Consider the following 21,224-nt stretch of genomic DNA (forward strand, 5'->3'; position numbering starts at 1 on the left):
TACTTTTCCTCTCAGATTTGTGGCGTATCATTACGAGCTTGGGCCCTGGTACAATATAATTTATTTGTTTATTTTTTTCTCATTTTTGGTCAGTCCCGAGCTGTGAGTTCTTGTTGCAATTCCACCACCTGCCCTGTCTGAGAACGAAAGGCCACTATACAGATTCCTTGACGTTGTCGACGAATCCCAATTCGACAATTTCCAGTATGTCAATAGCAGTCAACCAGACTTCAAACTTAAATAATAAAACTACGCAATAAGGAAAGTTCCGTCTCAGCGTTTTTCGTACAGATAAAATTAATGAAAATAATGTGATAAATACGTTGCAAGCCACGGACTTTTAAAGAATTGCTTCAAACCATTCTTCACGATATAAACATAAATTTTCAGTTCTCTGACCTGAAGAAGGTTAACCATATGCGCTGAAGGCAGGACCGTGCCGAGCCATTTTAGTACCTTAGGCAAGAATGAAAAATTGCGCCTTACTGATGGCAACGTTCGCAATTATTTAATCTTTCTTTTAGCGCCCATTTTAGCTTTTAACCTGAGGCAAGAGCCTCGTTCGCCTCACCTTCGGCACGGCTCTGACTGAAGGAACTTGGAGAAGAGGAATTGTTTAAAAACGTACTTAAAATAAATTATTTATTTTTAACACCATAATCCCGCACTAACGCGGTCAACGCAAACGCACATGTTACCGCAATCAGCACTAGTTTGCGGTAACGTGCGTTTCAGTTGACCGTGGTTCTAGGTCACGTGATTGCTAAATACAATACATGATTGTGTTTATTGTTTAAAATGATTAATTGTAAACTTCTCTGACCTAAGGGTCGTGCCGGAGTACAAACAGGATTTTTTAATAAGTATTAATTATTGGACATGACTTTAATCCTTAATCCCGAAAAAAAAATAGTGTTGGAACATGTGAAGTGCAGAAGGATGATTATCTCTTAAAGTTTCTCTTAAAATGCAGTTGGCATCGTTGCTTTCGCATTTAATATTTTTATTATTGTAAATCAGGTTCGTAGTGTATTGATAATTGATTTAGTGCGATGTTTTTCTGTCTTTCTTTTTTCCTCTTTTTAGTTATCTCCTTGGCATGCTTTTGTAAAGCTAATGGTGCCGGAGTTTAAAAAAATATATATTTTGTGTCACTCGGTGCTCCAGAAATTTTATGCACTTCTTTTCCTCTTTCAGACACTGTCATGGAAACACCCTTGCGAAAGGGAAGTCGTACTCGTACTACTTCTACGCAGCTATCTAGCCATTCCGGAAGTCAGAGCAGCATAAAATACACTGAAGATGATTGTGGGTTTCGGTCACCTTCGCAACCGGAAGCACGAGTAAGTTTTAATATTACTACCGATTTGTTGTGTACCTGATCGAAATCAGTCCTAATTTCACGCAAATGCTAAGTTCATTTTTAATATTTATTTATTATTTTTTTATTTATAGAGTAAATTAATAAAAGTGTTTGTATTGAAAGATTCAAGATGATGCAGTCTGGCAGAATTCCAACGTATCTCTCTCTTTTCACTGCCCTCTAAAACCAGCACCCTTTCTTGTTTGTCAGACACTATCGACAAGCTGTTGGTTGTACACGTAATATCATGCCCCAGAATTTTAAATTATTTTCCGCTAAGCATAAAAAAGTAGCTCTTACGCCGATAAAAATAATGCATTGACAATTTTATTCTTTTTCACTTTCAGTCTGTGGAGAATTTTGCTCAAAAAAGTAAAAAAAAAAAAAAACTGAAAAACTGCTTTTTCAGTTTTTTTTTTTTTAACATTTAGTGAAAAAGGATAGAGGCGTTTTCTTGCAAACAGTTCCATTTCTGAAATGTTTGTTATTATACAGTTAACTGCATAATAATAGGGGGGGGCACTTTTTTAAGTTAACTTAACTTTAAAATGTGCCCCCCCCAAAAAAAAAAATGTTTGTTTTGGTAAAAATAAAATATCCTTACAAATTGTTCTGGAAGTAGCAGCTATGAAAAAAAATTATTATTCTTAGCTATAGTAAATTTTTCATAAACAACTAAAGGACTTATCAAATTAAAAGCAAAAACGATGCATGTTTGCTTGCTTGTACTGTAATCCTAGGAGTACAGTAAACAAATATGAAGAGATTGAAGTTCTGATTTAAGTCAACAAATGCAGACATAGTATGGATATTGGAAACATGCAGGATTTGAACATGGTGAGTACAATGTATACAGAAGTGTGTGTCATGTTGAGTGCTGTATGCCAGCATCTGGCAACTTTGCAGCCAGGGCGAGTAGACTAGTGCGAGTAGTCTAGTGCCCCGACTCTCATCCCTAGCCACAGGGAGGTGTGTCAGTGACTACAGACCAGTTTAGAGACATGTAGTGGGGTTCCAGGAAAACCTGAAAGCCCAGGGTATTTATAAAGGAAAAGGGACATAAATCAAATAGTACTTGAAATGGGAGAGGGAGGAAAAGGTAAAGAAGAATGGAGATGAGAGAGGCGGCATCCTTATGAAATAGAAAAACAAAGAACAGAAAGAGTAAACTAGTGGACAGAAATTCTCTATCTAAAACTTCTAATACTAAATCTAGTATTTACACAAAAATCTATCTTTGAGTAGAAAACCACTAAAACTAGTGGAAAGCAACAAGGCTTCCAAAGCAATTTTGAACATTTACAATAATCATATTTACACACTGCATCCCATTTTAGGAGTAGTAAGAAGGATAAATAGCATTTAACTTATTCAATTCAATATATAACCTTTAACATGTTAAAACCTCTAAACATCAAAATCTGGGGAATGAATCATTACCCCAAAGAGACATTTACAAGATTAAGGTTTCTCGCAACAAGAAGCATAACAAAATTAAATTCTGTGAAACTTTTTAACCAAACATCACACAACATAAGACTTATTTTTGCAACAGAAACCAATTATTCCCGTACTTGGGAATATACACAAAGAATGTCAAAGTGCATGTATACCAAGTCATGCACAATCCCAATGCACAACTTTGAGGGGAAACTCCCACACTTTGGGGAAGAAAACATAACATAACATACATCTCAGTCAAGGTTTTGGAATTCCAGTCAATTTCACCAAAACAGTGAAATACTTCTTAATCCAGGTTAGTAGGTTAATATGAATAATATCTGCTTTCAATTCACTAGGAATAGTACAAAGGGTTCATGCTCACCAGTTCCAACAGAACCTGGTACAACAGGTGGTATTAGTGTCCCTTTCCTTAAGAGAACACTAAAAGTGTGAATATCCATCTTATAAACACACCTTTTTCCTAAAGACATTAATTTATTGATATTACCATTATCAATCTTATGACATTTTCCTTTGTCCAGGACGCCAAGCAGACCAGTACAAAACTGTGCAAAAGTGCATGACTGAGAATTAAATCATCAAGGCACACACTGATTCATGCACAACCAGATCAACAGTTAAGTTAAAAAGGGGAAAAAAAAAAAAAAACCTTGCTCCCAAGGGAACCTTTCTCGAATCCAAATCTGCAAGTATGACAGCAGCCCTCTCTTCTGAGGGGATTACACATCCTTTGAGTAAATGCAACACATCATCCAACCCTGCAACGAATCAATTTCCACAAAAGTCAAGGTAAACATCACCCAGTCCTGTAATAAACAACAAAATGCCCTTGTGAAAGTTGAGTTCAATTCACTGATGAGTTATAGTTTCCTAGCCCCAAATCGAGACACCACGCCAGCACATGGACTCTATTACACAGAAAAAGCCCTTGACAAGCCAGAAACACAGTCTGGCAAGTCCACATCAATAATCCTTAACATAAAAGGTCATATGTCTAGAACAAGCCTACATTTCACAGACAATTTGCACCATTTACACAGCATAGCCAAGCTCAGCAACCTATTCCATCAGGGTATATAATTGACCAAGAAAAAGCCATCTGGAGCTACAAAAACTTTTTCCTTAACTAAAACATCAATTTTAAGAATAAATTTAGAAATGTACAATATTTAACCATTAACCGTGATCATTTAAGTCAGTATTTACAAATCGCTTTCTTCTCTTAAAGATTTTGTTAGCATAATCTGACAAACCCAAGAAACTTTTCCTGTTTGCCAGAAAATGAGCCACGTCATTATAGTCATACACATTAGTTAATAATTGTAACTCATGTATAAAAAAGATAGGCAGGACAGAAAGGCAGTGCATCCAGTTGATATGGGTTGCCAGTGCAGTGTTAAATAGATTTGATTTGACATATGCACTTGGAAAACAAAAGTGAGAGTAGGAGTATGTTTTAGGCTTAATGACTGTGATGAGTGTAATGAACAACTGTACAGACAAATAGTGAGCCAGTAAATGAGATTATTATTAGCCACAAGGTGCAAGAAAGCCTGCTGCACCAGCCAAAAAAAAAAAAAAAAATCCCGTGTTACTCTGAGAGAGAGAGAGAGAGAGAGAGAGAGAGAGAGAGAGAGAGAGAGAGAGAAGAAGGAATCACCATGAAAGATGAATGATGATATCCAGCTCAGGACCCTGGGTTTGCCAAGCCCATACTCACCAGAGGTGAGCCCCTGGGGTAATCAGATTATCTTATAATGGGGGATTTTAATTTTCAACATTCTGTTGTTGTTTCTGGATTTATTTGATGATTGTTTTCTACAGCAGCATGTTAGAGAGGCAATAAGAGAAAGTAATACCCTTGATCCAACTATCAGCCATGACTCTTCATGCATTAATATCCAAATAAAGAAACTGCTAGGTGGTAGTGATCATAATATATTGATGTGGGATATACTTAAAGTCATAACTATTGTCAAGGATAAGGGGAATCGATTTTGCTTTTGTAAAGGCAACTGTAGTGGTTTTTGATAGTTTTTAAATTCCTTTCAGTGGGACCAAATGTTGATATTACCAACTGCAAATTCAAATGGGAGAGATTCTGTGAAGTAATATTAGTATTATTAGTAATGGCCACATGGTGCAAGGAAGCCTATGGCTTATGCTGCACCAGCCAAAAAATAATAATAAAATAAAATAACAAAAAATACATAAAATAAAATAATAAGAATAAAAACAAATTAATAATAATAAATAATAAGAAGAGAATTAAAAAATAAATAATAATAATAAAAATTAATAAGAGAAAAGGAAATGGGCAACCTATGCATTTCCCTTCTCTCTTAGGTAATTATCCAGCTGACCTTTGAATTTCCCCAGACTGTCAGCCTCTACCACCCATGTAGGTAACTTAGTCCAGTAATTTATAACTCACTAAAATAATACTTCCTGCAATCCAGTCTAAATAACTTTCCCCATAACTTGAAATTATGGCCCCTAGTTCTAGAATCATTTATAACCATGAAAATTTCATCCTGATTCATTTTGCTTATGCCTCTCAGAGCCTTAAACACCTCGATCAAGTCTTCCTCTAAGGTACCTAGTTTCCAAGCTCTGCAACCCACATATTTGAAGTCTTTCCTCATATGGACACCCTTTTGCCGATCTCACCAGGCAAGTTACCCATCTTTGGACCCTTTCAAGAAGAACAATGTCTTTCTTTCTTTAGGTGCGGTCTGCATACTTGAACACAGTATTCCAAGTGTGGTCTGACAATAGCCTTATATAATGGGATTATGATGCCTTATCTGTACTAGTGATTGTTCGATAAATCATCGGTAGGACCTCCTTGCAACCAGTCTACAATGCTTGGAGAACTTCATATCTGGGCCACTCCTTCCAAATTCCATTTGGCGATCTGAATAGGGTGCTTTAAGCCTATTCACTTTTAGCATTAGCATTAGTACAGGCATACAATGCAAGAAAGCAAGCTTATGCAGCATCAGCCGAAAAAAAAAAAAAAAAACACTCCCATTTCACCCCTCCGTTCATTCAAAATACCTGTCCAGCTTATCCTTGAATTTATTTAGGCTATCAATTTCCACAACAAAAGATGGAAGCCTGTTCCTCCACCAATCAACTACCTGCTGGCTAAAGACAAACTTCTGCACATCTATCCTACATCTGTCTTTCCTCAATTTGAATTTATGCGCTCTCAGGTGATTATTCTGAACAAGAGAAAGAATCCCATCCCCATTGAGCATGCTCAAACCATTCAAGGCTTTATACACCTCAGTCAGATCACCTCAGAGGTGCCTAGTCTCCAGACATTGTAATTTGCAAAACTTAAGCCTTTCTTCGTATGAGCAACCCTTTGTTCCATTCACTAATCTTGTTGCCCTTCTCTGTACTCGTTCCAACAGCTCTACATCCTTCTTAAAATGAGGCCTCCAGACCTGTATACAGTACTCAAGGTGTGGTCTGACCATTGCCTTATACAAGGGGATAATCACCTCCTTATCCCTGCTAGAAAAATTCCTGTATATCATTGACAAGACACCATTAGCTACTCTTGCAGCCCATCTGCACTGCTCAGAAAACTTAATATCTGCCTGCACAATTACCCCCAGGTCCTTTTCATTCTCTACCACTGTCAGTGTGGTACCACAGAGTTGATACGTTACTCTGGGATTACTGTTTCCCATATGTAGTACTTTGCATTTGTCAATGTTAAACTTCATTTGCCACCTCTCAGCCCATCTGCTCAACTTTTCTAAATCCTGTTGCAGCAGTGTACTGTCATTAGTGTCATTAACAACACTGTCAACCTCTGTATGGTCTGCAAACTTGGACATTAAGCCTGATATACCATCATCAATATCATTTATGAATACAGAAAACACATTATTATAAATACAATGAACACACTTTACTTCTTACAAAAAACTGGGTGCAACATGTAATTAAAGATGCATTTCTTGCACTAACCCCTGGATTTCTTCCCACCAAGCTGTGGTGCTATCAGTGACGAACATGGTGAGCCTTTCCATCAAGACATCGCAGCAATTGAATAAAGATACAAAAGCAAATGAAGTGCTGCCATGTTAGCTGATTATTGTTGGATGGTGAAAAGAAATGCTCCTGAAGCTGAATACAAGCAAAAGGCGAAAAGGTCGCATTTGATACAGGTTTGTTCGTAGCTATATCTTACTGCCAAATAAATAAAAAATACCTTGTATAAATATAAAAATCTACTTTTATTCAAAAACAAGAGCCAGTCTGCCATTTTAAGCACCATTTCCTTGTTTAGCACCGCAAAATCTATAATGAAAGTAAATTTTCATGCTCGTAACAAGATATGACCCAAAATTTGTTGTTCGGTGTAATTGATCAAAACTGTATTTTCTGCAAAGTTAAATTTTTAGGAACTATCAATGTTTATATATCTTGCTCTGTATAAGAAAATCCTAGTTGCATAATTGTGAAACAAAATATATTTAGTTCATTATTTACCAACTTAATTTTGTGCTTCAGTATTGTAATACAATATATACTTTAATTATCATTTATTTTTCAGGACCTGTCGCCAAAAATATATAATTGTGATGTATGTTATGAAAAGGAGAAACTGACACAGTTATCAAGAAGGTATAGCCGTACCCCTCAGCAACATTCCATAAGTATTTTTAAAAGTAATCACATAGACAAGGAGAGAGTTGAAAATAAAGCAGAAGAAGAGTGCCTATTACCCATTCCTTTTAATTCCGTTACAGTTACGAGGTTAGTAAACTTGCATGTGCCAGTATCTATCTGTTTTATATTGATCTGTTTGATGTAAAATATGAATTAGGAGTATTTAATTTGGGGCTGTATCTTTTTTTAGAATAGTACTGTAACTCAGCATTTAGTAAAGTTTGAATAGTAGTGGTAATTTGTTATAGCACTTATCTTGATTTATGTACCCATTTATTATTATTATTATTATTAGCCATATAGTGCAAGGAAGCGTGAGGCTTATGCTGCACCAGCCAAAAAAAAAAAATTACCGAGAGAGAGAGGGGCTTTGGTTTGGTTTGGTTTTTTTTTTAGGAGCATTAGCAACTAAGGCCATATTGCTCCGGGAATATGCGGTGGTCATTCCCTGACCTTTACGCATTTTCCGTATTTGGTGGTGACGGGCTCGAACCCCGGTCTAATCAAGAAGCGTGTGCTACGCACTGTTGCTCCTTCCCACCTGGCTACGGAGGCGCCCAGAGAGAGGGGCTGTAGACCTTGGGTATACTTACCAGATGTGAGACCCCGGGGTTTGTTTTAATGCTAAAAAAATCCAACAACTTTTGACTTAACCTCCATTCCTGTTCCAGCCTCTAACTATAATCATATCATACGAACAGCATGTCTCACACAATGGAAAGAGCTGTGGCTCACCCAAACCAATAATAAACTTTACCGGTTGAAACGGGACCCAAAGCTTTGGTGCTCTAGCACTGAAATGGTGTGAAGAGAAGAAGTGGTACTTGCTCAGGCATGAATTGGTCATACATATCGAGTATCTCCATCTACTCACGTATGAGGATCCTTCTCAGTGTCCACACTGTTCAGCACATTTAACAGTGAAACATATCCTGATTGACTGTCCTCACTCTCAACAGGACAAAACATCCATCCTGTTTTCCCCGATAAATCTTCGGGAACCGATGACTTTACAACATATTATTGGCAACGTTGCAAACATCAATGAATTTTTCTCTTTTCTAAAAAAAGATTGGACTATATCATAAATTCTAAAAGATCTTGGTAATAAAAATGAAGTATTTACACCTGAATTTTGTTTTTAGCATTTTAGCCCCAGCAGTTTATGCACCTTTAAACTCTCATCTCACACACGCACACACTTTATTATTATTATTAGCCATATGGTGCAAGGAAGCCTGAGGCTTATGCTGCACCAGCCAAAAAAAAATTCCCCGAGTTACCCTGAGAGACAGAAGTAGAAAGAAATCGCCAAGAAAGAGAAGAATGATGATATCCAGCCCAGGACCCTGGACCCACCAAGACCACACTCACCAAATGTGAGCTCCTGAGATACTTGATTTAGAAAAACAATCATTTGAAAAAATAATAACAGGCAATTTCTCAGAGGGTCAGTAATAAAAAGAACAAGCGCTAAGAAAATGTTGCCCACATCTTGCTTGAGACCTGCTATGTGGCACTTGGAAAAAAAAGCTGGAGAACTTTAGTAAAAATACAGGGAAAAGAAAAGTTAACACAGGAACTAATAAAACAAGGAGGCTGTAAGTGAATAAGGGTACAGGAAAGGTGATATTGAAGAGCTCGCTAGACACCTAAACATGATGGAAAATAAGATGTAATGGGTGATAGAGAGGCTTTCTTTATATTAAAATGCTCAGACCATTCTGTAGAAACAAATGTGAAGCAAATAGCTCAACCTGAAATGAAAAATACACCAAACTGGGAAAGTAGAGAAAAGCAGCTAGACCATGACATAAACAATCAGATGTAGGGTCACTGATGCCAGAAACTTGATCAATGCACAAGGGACTGTGCAACTGACAATTCTGTTGGGAGGGGGAAGGTTGATAGGAGGAAGGAGAGGTGGAGGTTAGAAATGGAAAAGGGGGAAAGCGAGTATTTGAAAAATGACAGAATCTCACACATTCAACAACCCACAAATATGGATCAAAACAGATATACTGAATGCATTACAAATAGAAGGGAGTGGAATATGCATGGAGACAGACAAGAAAGGCGTAATTTAAATCAAGTCCACAGAGCCCCAAGGTGGGAGACTAAATATAAAGGGACTGTATAAATATAAAGGAAATTGAAGAGTCTACAAAATAGGGTCATTGATCAATAGTTTGAATAAGGATGCGTAAGAAGCCAGATGCTTACAGACAGTGAGGCATCCCAATCTCCTCTAACTTAGAATTTTTATTTGAAGTAAAAAGGAATTAAAGGAATGAGTGAATTTCACACATATAATTAATGCACCCTAAATGGTAGAATTTATTTGCCTACAAAAATATTTAATTACAGAGAGAGAGAGTGGTTATTTACAATCCAGTTTTAACAAATATATCATCAGTTTTGTCTCACCAGATGTAACATTGGAATATGATGTAATAGTGGGTATAATTTGCTTAAACCAATGATTTAATATGAGATATTCAGAAGTAATTATTGTTCCAATACAGAAAAGGACTATAAAAAACAGAAGAATAGCAAAATATAGCTCCCAGGGCTCACATCTGGTGAGCACGGGCCTGGCACACCCAGGCCCCCAGCTGGACATCATAATTCCTCTCTCTCTCTCTCGTGCAGCAAAAACCTCAGGCTTCCCTGCACCACACGGCCAATAATAATAATAATAAAATAAATAAAGATATTGTAAGTTTATATTAACGGTTATGATAGTCATGTAGTGGTAACAAAGCTATTTTTTCATTTCACCTCCTACCTTTTTTTTACCCTTCTTATACTTTAAATTCATTTCTCAAGTATAGATATGATAATTTACTTGTTTTCGCAATGTATTATAAATACAATATTTTAATAAGCAATATTTTTAAATATTGATGGTTTTTATAATATAGAAGGTTTGGTGTCAAATAACAACAAAATCATTTTGTAGTTGATACTTTTGTAATCGACCAAAAAAAAGTCTTCACATTTTCTTGGTTTACAGGAAATGAACTTACAGCCTAAGCTAACTTAGGCTGTAAGGTTTCAGTACAGTGAGACCAGTGCACCTCTCACTGTACTGAAACCTTTTATTATCACCCACCTGAACCCAGTAGTGTGTATATAAAATTCTTTATTTATTAATGTTTATTGCAACTGGCACACACGACTGTCATCTTAATCTCCTTCTCAACTGAATCTTAGTCAATGTCTGGCCATTATATTTTAAATTATCACTTATTTGACCTTAACTCCATAAATCTACAGTATGGGCTTGACACCTGAGCTGGATGATTGATAGTTGGCGATTCCCTTCTCAAAGAATTGAGACTGACTCATGATGATCGGGGTTTACTGATTATGATTTGGTCTCCTTTATATAATGGCAAATTTTATTTTTAAATTTATAAAATACAAATTGAATAATAATAAAATAAAAATAGAAATTGAATAAAAATAAAATAAATATACAAATTGAATAAAAATAAAATAAATATACAAATTGAATAAAAAATAATATAAAATAAATATACAAATTAATTTTTCAAATAAATTGGAATTGATTTTCTTAAATAAATGCATTTATTATATAAAAGGGAATTCATTGTGGAGTCCACGAACACTGAAGCCCGCTTTCTCGCCACGCCACGCCACAGTGTCAACTTCCACAGACGACAATGTCAGTTTCGGCCACACGCCAAAACACATAGAAAGTGGCGCCACCAACCCCGGACCCAAGAAACAGGCCGAAACACCGCGAAGAGTGCATGGAGAACCCCCCGCAACTGCACTGGACAATACATCAATTCACCGACCATCAGCGTGAAACAGTCACAATCAATTATTGTTCCAACACAAAAAAAAGACAGTGTAAAAGACAGAAGAACAACAAAACACAAACATAAGCAAAGACATCGGCAAATTCAAACCAATGGCCACTTTATATTGCATTGCCCCTGGGTTCCATATAACCTTGCTATTCCTTTTTGTTAACCACATCTATCATCACGTCACTCTCCCTTCCCTTCCAGAAGTATAGTCTAAGCCCACCTTTGTGTAGCTGTCTCGAAGTCTGATCAAAGTGACTTTGTACGGTTTATGCTGTTATAGCTGAGGATATCATTCTTACCATTATTTTTCCTGCATTAGTATATTTGTCCTTATCTTTTCAGCAGAGATCACTGCACTACTTGACTTTGCTGAATAGTTGCATGCTGATGTAGATATGACAATTGCTTTTCAGTAAATTTTCTTATATGAGTATGCTGTTCCTTACTGCCATTTCGAAAAGATCAGAGGTTTAATTCACTTTGCTGATCTATAAAGGATAGTACTGGTAGTAGTAATGGCAAATGATGCAAGAAAGCAAGATTATAGCATTAGTAGCATTAGTAGAGGCATTTGATGCAAGAAAGCAAGCTTATGCAGCATCAGCCAAAAAAAAAAAAAAAAAAACCCATTTCCACTTCACCCCTCTGTTCGTTCAAAATACCTGTCCAGCTGAGCCTTAAACTTATTTAGGCTATCAACTTCCACGACAAGGGATGGAAGTCTGTTCCACCAACCAACCACCCGCTGGTTAAAGGCAAATTTCCGCACGTCTATCCTACATCTGTCTTTCCTCAATTTGAATTTATGCCCTCTCAGGTGATTATTCTGAGCTAGAATAAGAATCTCATCAGCATTGAGCATGCTCAAACCATTCAAGGCTTTATACACCTCTATCAGATCACCTCGCTGGTGCCTAGTCTCCAGACACTGTAATTTGCAAAACTTAAGCCTTTCTTCGTAAGAGCACCCCTTTGTTCCATTCACTAATCTTGTTGCCCTTCTCTGTACTCGTTCCAGCAGCTCTACATCCTTCTTAAAATGAGGCCTCCAGACCTGTATACAGTACTCTAGGTGTGGCCTGACCATTGCCTTATACAATGGAATAATCACCTCTTTATCCCTGCTGGAAAAATTCCTGTATATCATTGACAATACTCCATGAGCTACTCTTGCAGCCCGTCTGCACTGCTCAGAGAACTTCATATCTGCCTGCACAACCACCCCCAAGTCCCTTTCATTCTCTACCACTGTCAGTGTAGTACCACAGAGTTGATACGTTGCTCTGGGGTTGCTGTTTCCCATGTGTAGTACTTTACATTTGTCAATGTTAAACTTCATTTGCCACCTCTCAGCCCATCTGCTCAATTATATACCATCAGCTGAAAAAAAAGCACAGTTCACCCATCCATACCTTCCAAGAATTTGCCTAGTTATTGAATTTATTCAACCCATTCATTTTCAACAATAACAGATGGAAGCCTGTTCTAACAATCAACTCCCCACTGGCTGAAGGCAAACTTCTGTACATTGCAATCATCCTTCCTCAACTTGTGTGTAGGCTCAGCAATTGGAAGAATGCCATTAACATTCACCTTACTCAATCCATTCAAGGCTTTAAACAACTCACTCAGGTCTCCGAGCAGGTGCCTAGTCTCCAGATGCTGCAATTTGAACAACTAAAGCCTTTCTAGGCAAGCACATCCTTCTATTCCCTTTACCAATCTGGTTGCCCTTCTCTACACCTGTTCCAACACTTCTACATCCTTCCTAAAGTAAGGCCTCTAGGCCTGTATACAGTACTCAAGATGCAGCCCAACCATGGCCTTATACAAAGGTATAATCACCTCCATATCCCTGCTAGCAAAGCTTCTGTATATTATTGACAAAACCCCACTTCAACTGCCATTTCTCAGGCCATTGACTCAATCTTCCTAGATCTTGTTGCAGTAGCTCACCCTGATGACTGTCGTTAACTACACTGCTATCCTTTGTATCATCTGCAAACTTAGATATTAAGCCTGATATACCTTCATCAATATCATTGATAAATATTGAAAACAACAATGGCCCCAGCACTGAACCCTGGGGAACTCAACTAATAACATTAGTCCATGAAGAACTGTGCCCATTGATAACCATTTTGTCTTCTTTCACTTAACCATCTCTTTATCCATAGCAGTAACTTACCCTTAATGCCATTGCTCCAGTTTGTACAGCAGTCTTTTATGTGCAACAGTATCAAAAGACTCCCTGAAATCCAAGTATATGATGTCAAAATTATTTTTTGCATCCAGTTCCTTGGTCATTGCATCATAGTAACCTATCAGATTGACTAGACAAGAGCACCCCTTGAGAAATCCATGCTGTGATTGCAGTATAATTACATGCCTGTCTAAATGTTCTTGCATTATTTCTTTAACTAGTGATTCCATTGTTTTGCCTGGAACAGATCTTAAGCTGACATGTCTGTAATTACTCATGCTGCCTTTTTATCCCCCTTTATGAATTGTGGATATATCCGCACACCTCCAGTCTATAGGTTTCTCCCCTGAATCTAAGAATGCTCTCATAATTAAGGCTAAGGGTTTTCTTACCCCCTTTGCCGCTTCCCTTAATATAAATGAATGGATTTCATCCACCCCTGGTGCCTTTTTTATGTCTATACTCAACAATTTCTCTTCCACACTCCTTTCAGTTATCACAAACTCATTTAGCTCCTCGTTAGGTTTTGATAAAAATATCTGGCATGCCCTTCTCTGAAGAATTGCTCATGTGTGAATGTAGATGCAAAATACCTATTCAATTTGTCCATAACCTGAGCCTCTCAGGGCTGAAAGGAGCAAAGATGGACTTATCTGAACCCTATAGATTTCAGGGCAGAAAGAAACATCCTTAAAGCTTTTGTATGAAAGGAACACCATGTCATGGTTCTTTTTGACATAGAAAAAGCCTTTGACCCAGCTTGGAGATATGGTATAATGCAAAACCTATATGATATAGGTTCTAGGTCTATGTGGCCACCTGCCACAGTTTATCAGTAACTGCCTACATCACCACTCATTTTAAGTTAGTCTATAACCAGTTATCTTCAAATTTCATCCAGGAAGAAAGGGTCCCACAATGTTCAGTGCTAAGTGCCACCCTATTTAACATAATAATGAATTCAATAATGCAGGATCTACTACAGACAGTGTCCACTACCCTGCATGCTGAGGACTTCAGTATCTCCTGCCATTCCCCTAATATGCGATTGGTAGAAAGACAGTTGTAAGGTGCCATCAACAAAGTTGTTAAATGGTCCCAAAACAATGGTTTTCACCTCTCATTTCCCAAAAGACTGTTGGGATGCACTTCTGTAGGAAGCATAACCTATACCCAGACCGGAACTTCACCTAGAAAATCAAATTATCCCAATGGTTCCTAGTGTCTGCTTTCATGGTATGGTTTTTGACCAAAAACTTGCCTTCCTTGAACATATAAAAGAGCTCCAAATTACTTGTCTTAAAAAGCTAAACATCTTAAGAGTACTAAATTGAGAGTGGGAGCGTGCTATAGGCCTAATGACTCTGATGAGTATAATAAGAAACTGTACAGGGAAATAGAGTGGGCCAGTAAATCAGAGTCTTATAATGGGGGATTTTAATTTCCCAGATATTGACTGGAATTTGTGGGTTGGTCACTCACACACTAGCAAGGCTTTTGTGGATTTATTGGATGATTGTTTTCTACATCAGCATGTTCGGGAGGCAACTAGAGGGAGTAATACTCTTGATCTTATTATCAGTAGTGATTCTTCATGCATTAAGAATCTGCAGATAAAGGAACCACTAAGTGGCAGTGATCACAGTGTGCTGAAGTGGGATTTACTCAAAGAGGAAACTACCATCAGGGGTAAAGGGAAGGGTTTTTGCTTTCGTAAAGGCGACTATAATGGTCCTAGACTGTATTTAAATTCTATACAGTGGGACCAACTGATGATATTACCAACAGCAAATTCAAAATGGGAAGCATTCAAAGAACTTATCTTGGAAGCTACTAGGCTTTACATACCAACTAAGAAATATTGTTCAAGGTTTAGGCCTAAATGGATGTAAGATGAACTATTGAGACATATTGCAGAGAAGAAAAATGCATGGGATACATATAAATTAATAGGTGACATGGAAGCCTATGATAGATATAAGCTGGTCTGTAACCAAGTCACAAAGGAGATTAGGCAGGCAAAGGCAGATTATGAGAAATCCTTGGCAAAGAATGCAAAGAAAAACAGAAAAGAGTTCTTTATCTATGTAAACTCTAGAAGGAAAGGGATGAATCAGATTGGTCAACAGGATATTGATGGTTCAACAGTTGAGGATCCTGCTCAGGTGGCTAACAAAACTAAACAAGTATTTTGCATCTACATTCACACATGAGGAGTTACTCAGGAAGGGGAATGCCAGAGGTGAAGTAAACTCTGGCAGTGAGCTAGATGATTTTGTAATAACTGAGAGGAAAGTGGAGGAGAAATTGTTGAGGATAAACATAAACAAGGCACCTGGGGTGGATGGGATCTATCCAGTTATATTAAAAGAGGCAGCAAAGGAAGTAAGCAAACCCTTAGCCATAATTATGAGAGCTTTTTTGGACTCAGGGGAGGTACACATAGACTAGAGATGTGCAAATGTGACCCCAATTCACAAAGGAGGATCAAAGGCTGACACAGGTAATTATAGACCTGTGAGTTTAACTTCTGTTCCAGAAAAATTAATGGAGGCACTGTTTAAAGAAGCACTGCAGGATCATCTAGACAAGACTTCAGTTATAGCTCGGATGCAGCATGGTTTTGTTAAGGGCAGATCTTGCCTGACCAATTTGATTGGATACTATGATGTAGTCACAAAAGAACTGGATGCAGGGAATAACTTTGATATTATATATTTGGATCTTAGAAAGGCTTTTGATACTGTTGCACATGGAAGACTGCTGCACAAATTGGAGCAGTGTGGCATTGGAGGCAAATTGCTGCTATGGATAAGGGGATGGTTGAGTGGCAGAAGACAGAGAGTGGTAATCAATGGACACTGCTCAACATGGACTAATGTTATTAGTGGAGTTCCTCAGGGTTCAGTGTTGGGTCCGTTGTTGTTTTCGGTGTTTACGAATGATATTGATGATGGTATATCAAGTTTAATGTCCAAGTTTGCAGAAGATGTAAAGGTTGGCAGGGTTGTTAAGGATACTACTGACGCTATGCTGCTGCAGCAGGATCTGGAAAGGTTGAGCAGATGGGCTGAGAGGTGGCAAATGAAGTTTAACGTTGACAAATGTAAAGTACTACATATGGGAAACAGCAACCTGAGAGCAATGTATCAACTCTGTGGTACTACACTGACAGTGGTAGAGAATGAAAAGGACCTGGGGATAATGGTGCAGGCAGATATGAAGTTCTCTGAGCAGTGCAGACGGACTGCAAGAGTAGCTCATGGTGTCTTGTCAATGATATACAGGAATTTTTTTAGTAGGGATGAGGAGGTGATTATCACCTTGTATAAGGCAATGGTCAGGCCACACCTTGAGTACTGTATACAGGTGTGGAGGCCCCATTTCAAGAAGGATGTAGAGCTACTGGAACAAGTGCAGAGAAGCAACAAGATTAGTGAATGGAACAAAGGGTTGCTCTTACGAAGAAAGGCTTAACTTTTGCAAATTACAGTGTCTGGAGACTAGGCACCGGCGAGGTGATCTGATAGAGGTGTATAAAGCCTTGAACGGTTTGAGCATGCCCAATGCTGATGGGATTCTTCCTCTTGCTCAGAATAATTACCTGAGAGGGCATAAATTCAGATTGAGAAAAGACAGATGTAGGATAGATGTGCGGAAATTTGCCTTTAGCCAGCGGGTAGTTGGTTGGTGGAACAGAATTCCATCCCTTGTTGTGGAAGTTGATAGCCTAAATAAATTTAAGGCTCAGCTGGACAGGTATTTCGAACGAATGGAGGGGTGAAACGAAGTGTTTTTTTTTTTTTTTTTTTTGCTGATGCTGCATAAGCTTGCTTTCTTGCATCATAATGCCTCTACTAATGCTAATACCATCTGGCACAACATTGGGAGCCCACTGTTACACAATTCTGCATTTGTACCATGCATTAATATTGTCACATCTAGTCTATGGACTCTACTGTCTACAGTTCTGCTAGACCAAGTGCATTGATCCTGATCCATTGGCTTGATCCTATATACTACAGTTCTCTTTTTCTTGCACTAGGGGCATATCGTACATTACCAGTTCAGAGCTTATGTGCTGAAGCTAATGAAATCCTCCTTGCATCTACCCAGAGAAATACTTCTGTTAAGCTATGCATCAAAACTCAAAGTATAACCTTACTTGTTTTTGCACCAATAAAACCAAAATCAAATCAAAGCAAAACTCAAAGGGATTTGGACAACCTTACTCGGAATGGAGCTTTCTCGTCTAAATCAATGAACCTTTACATAGCTTCCTCATCTACAAACTCATCAACAAGGATACACCTTCATTCCCTGCTCACTAACTGGCAACTTGACCTTGGTAAGATACAGCCTACTGCCTCTCGTACAGTCCCATCTTGGATGTATCATGTACTGCTGTGTGACCTTTCATCAGCATGGGGGAACACACCTTATCCCAATGGAACATTCTGCAAATTCACACTGCATTGAGAACCCAGCATGCACAGTACACGCCAATCTATATGGATGGATCTAAAACTGACACTCATGTTGGTGCAGCAATGTTATTTCCCAATATTACCATAGCCAAGAAACTGTGTATTGAATGTAGCAGCTATATTCCAGAACTCTGTGCTATCCACCTAGCCTTAAATTTCACATTCTGAACAAAACTAATGGTCTGTATAGAAAACAATGTTTTCTATACAGATCATTAGTGCTATCCAAGCTATACAGCAGAATAAAATCATGATAACCCCTTTCTCATACAGATTTGGAATACCATGACCAGGTTAAATAAGAAACAACAAGTTACCACCACTTTGCATTTTGGATTCTTGAAGTGGTGAACACCATGTTTAATCTCCAGAGCAGAGTTTACAGCATGCCTTCTCCCCCCCATATTCTTCAGCCCATGCATGGTACTAAGTACTTTTTTTTTTTTTTTGTTAGTTGTTGGTGCATCGGCTTCTGTGGCCGATTTTCTTTCTGCTGTTTTTCTTTGCATCCCTTGCCAAAGATTTCTCGTAATCTGCCTTCGCCTGCCTAACCTCCTTTGTAACTTGGTTACAGATCAACTTATATCTATCATTAGTTAATCACTAGTTAATGCACCTCCCAAAGTTTTTGCATTTTACTATGATCCAAGCCCGAGGCGGGATTCGAACCCGTGACCTTTGGGTTGCCAGGCAGGCACTTTATCCACCTGGCTAGCCCAGTCGGCTGTACTAAATACTACAGGTTTTGATATCCTTTGTGTTTGGGGGTTTCATAAGGGAGAGAGAGAGAGAGGGGGGGGGGCAACACTATCCACTGAGCTACCTGTGTGGATAATGATAGTCAGGTATTCAGTTTTCTGCATGATAATGTGGATTTTGGACAGTTTGTCTGGATATTCTCTCAGTCCAATTGCTGGGCTCCAAGAATTTCTGCTCCCTGTTACCCCCCTTCAAATTAGCAACCTCTGGAATATTAGATCACACAACATGACTGCTAACACCATCTATCCACCACATTATTGTCACTACATCCCTCAATAACACTAGAGTTGCTGATATGAATATTTGTGAAATAAGTAAACATGAACATAAACAAAAAGATATTTTTTTGTTTTGTTTTGAAAATATAGTAAAGATGTAGTTTGAAGCAATTGGATTTCAGTATTAGTATTGGCAGCATTAGCATTAGTAGAGGCATTTCATGCAAGAAAGCCAGCTTATGCAGTATCAGCCAAAAAAAAAAATAAAATAAAATAAATAAATAAAAAATAACCACTTCCACTTCACCCCTCTGTTTGTTCGAAATACCTAACCAGCTGAGCCTTAAACTTATTTAGGCTATCACCTTCCACAACAAGGGATGGAAGTCTATTCCACCAACCAACCACCCGCTGGCTAAAGGCAAATTTCCTCACGTCTATCCTACATCTGTCTTTCCTCAATTTGAATTTATGCCCTCTCAGGTGATTATTCTGAGCAAGAGGAAGAATCCCATCAGCATTGAGCATGCTCAAACCATTCAAGGCTTTATACACCTCTATCAGATCACCTCGCTGGTGCCTAGTCCCCAGACACTGTAATTTGCAAAACTTAAGCCTTTCTTCATAAGAGCACCCCTTTGTTCCATTCACTAATCTTGTTGCCCTTCTCTGTACTCGTTCCAGCATCTCTACATCCTTCTTGAAATGAGGCCTCCAGACCTGTATACAGTACTCTAGGTGTGGCCTGACCATTGCCTTATACAAGGGAATAATCACCTCCTTATCCCTGCTAGAAAAATTCCTATATATCAATGACAATACACCATGAGCTACTCTTGTAGCCCGTCTGCACTGCTCAGAGAACTTCATATCTGCCTGCACAACTACCCCCAGGTCCCTTTCATTCTCTACCACTGTCAGTGTAGTACCACAGAGTTGATACGTTGCTCTGGGGTTGCTGTTTCACATATGTAGTACTTTACATTTGTCAATGTTAAACTTCATTTGCCACCTCTCAACCCATCTGGTCAACCTTTCCAGATCCTGTTCCAGTAGCATAGTGTCAGTAGTGTCCTTGACAACCCTGCCAACCTTTGTATTGTCTGCAAACTTGGACATTAAGCTTGATATACCATCACCAATATCATTTATAAATACAGAAAACAATAATGGACCCAATACTGAAACCTGAGGGACTCCACTAATAACATTAGTCCACGATGAGCAGTGTCCATTGATTACCACTCTCTGTCTTCTTCCCCTCAACCACCCCTTTATCCATAGCAGCAATTTGCCTCCAATGCCACACTGCTCCAATTTGTGCAGCAGTCTTCCATGTGCAACAGTATAAAAAGCCTTTCTAAGATCCAAGTCTATAATATCAAAGTTATTCCCTGAATCCAGTTCTTTTGTGACTGCATCATAGTATCCAATCAAATTGGTCAGGCAAGACTTCCCCTTAACAAAACCATGCTGTGTCTGAGCTATAACTGAAGTCTTGTCTAGATGATCCTGCAGTGCTTCTTTAACCGGTGCCTCCATTAATTTTCTGCGAACAGAAGTTAAACTCACAGGTCTATAATTACTTGTGTCATATTTGATCCTCCTTTGTGAATTGGGGTCACATTTGCACATCTCCAGTCCATGGGTACTTCCCCTGAGTCCAAGGAAGCTCTCATATTTATGGCTAAGGGTTTGCTTACTTCCTTTGCTGCCTCCTTTAATATAACTGGATAGATCCCATCCACCCCAGGTGCCTTTCTTGTATTTATCTTCAACAATTTCTCCTCCACTTTACTCTCAGTTATTACAAGATTCTCTAGCTTACTGCCAGAGTTGAATACACCTCTGCCATTCCCCTCACTTCATGTGTGAATGTCGATGCAAAATATTCATTTAGTTTGTTAGCTACCTGAGCAGGATCATCAACAGTTGACCCATCAATATCAAGTGGACCAATCTGATTCATCCCCTTCCTTCTAGAGTTTACATAAGTAAAGAACTCTTTGGTGTTTTTCTTTGCATCCTTTGCCAAAGATTTCTCGTAATCTGCCTTCGCCTGCCTAACCTCCTTTGTAACTTGTATCTATCATAGGCTTCTGTGTCACGTGTTAATTTGTATGTATCCCATGCATTTTTCTTCTCTGCCATATGTCTCATTAGTTCATCTGACATCCACTTAGGCCTAAACCT

General features: G+C 38.4%; 1 protein-coding gene across 1 annotated transcript in view; it reads left to right on the top strand.

Annotated features, from left to right (window-relative positions):
* Nucleotides 1-766: 766 nt before the first annotated feature.
* LOC150079487 (uncharacterized) overlaps nucleotides 767-21,224 on the top strand; it is a 73,872-nt gene continuing 53,414 nt past the window's right edge. The window contains exons 1-3 of the mRNA XM_090383617.1: nucleotides 767-863; nucleotides 1,198-1,343; nucleotides 7,404-7,606. Of these exons, the coding sequence (XP_090239743.1) occupies nucleotides 1,206-1,343; nucleotides 7,404-7,606 (341 nt within the window). The 5' untranslated portion in view covers nucleotides 767-863; nucleotides 1,198-1,205. The remainder of the gene's footprint in view (nucleotides 864-1,197; nucleotides 1,344-7,403; nucleotides 7,607-21,224) is intronic.

The sequence above is a fragment of the Mastigoproctus giganteus genome, chromosome 10 (assembly GCF_048544385.1).
Source record: "Mastigoproctus giganteus isolate SK-2022 chromosome 10, ASM4854438v1, whole genome shotgun sequence".
Classification (NCBI taxonomy): Eukaryota; Metazoa; Arthropoda; class Arachnida; order Uropygi; family Thelyphonidae; genus Mastigoproctus; species Mastigoproctus giganteus.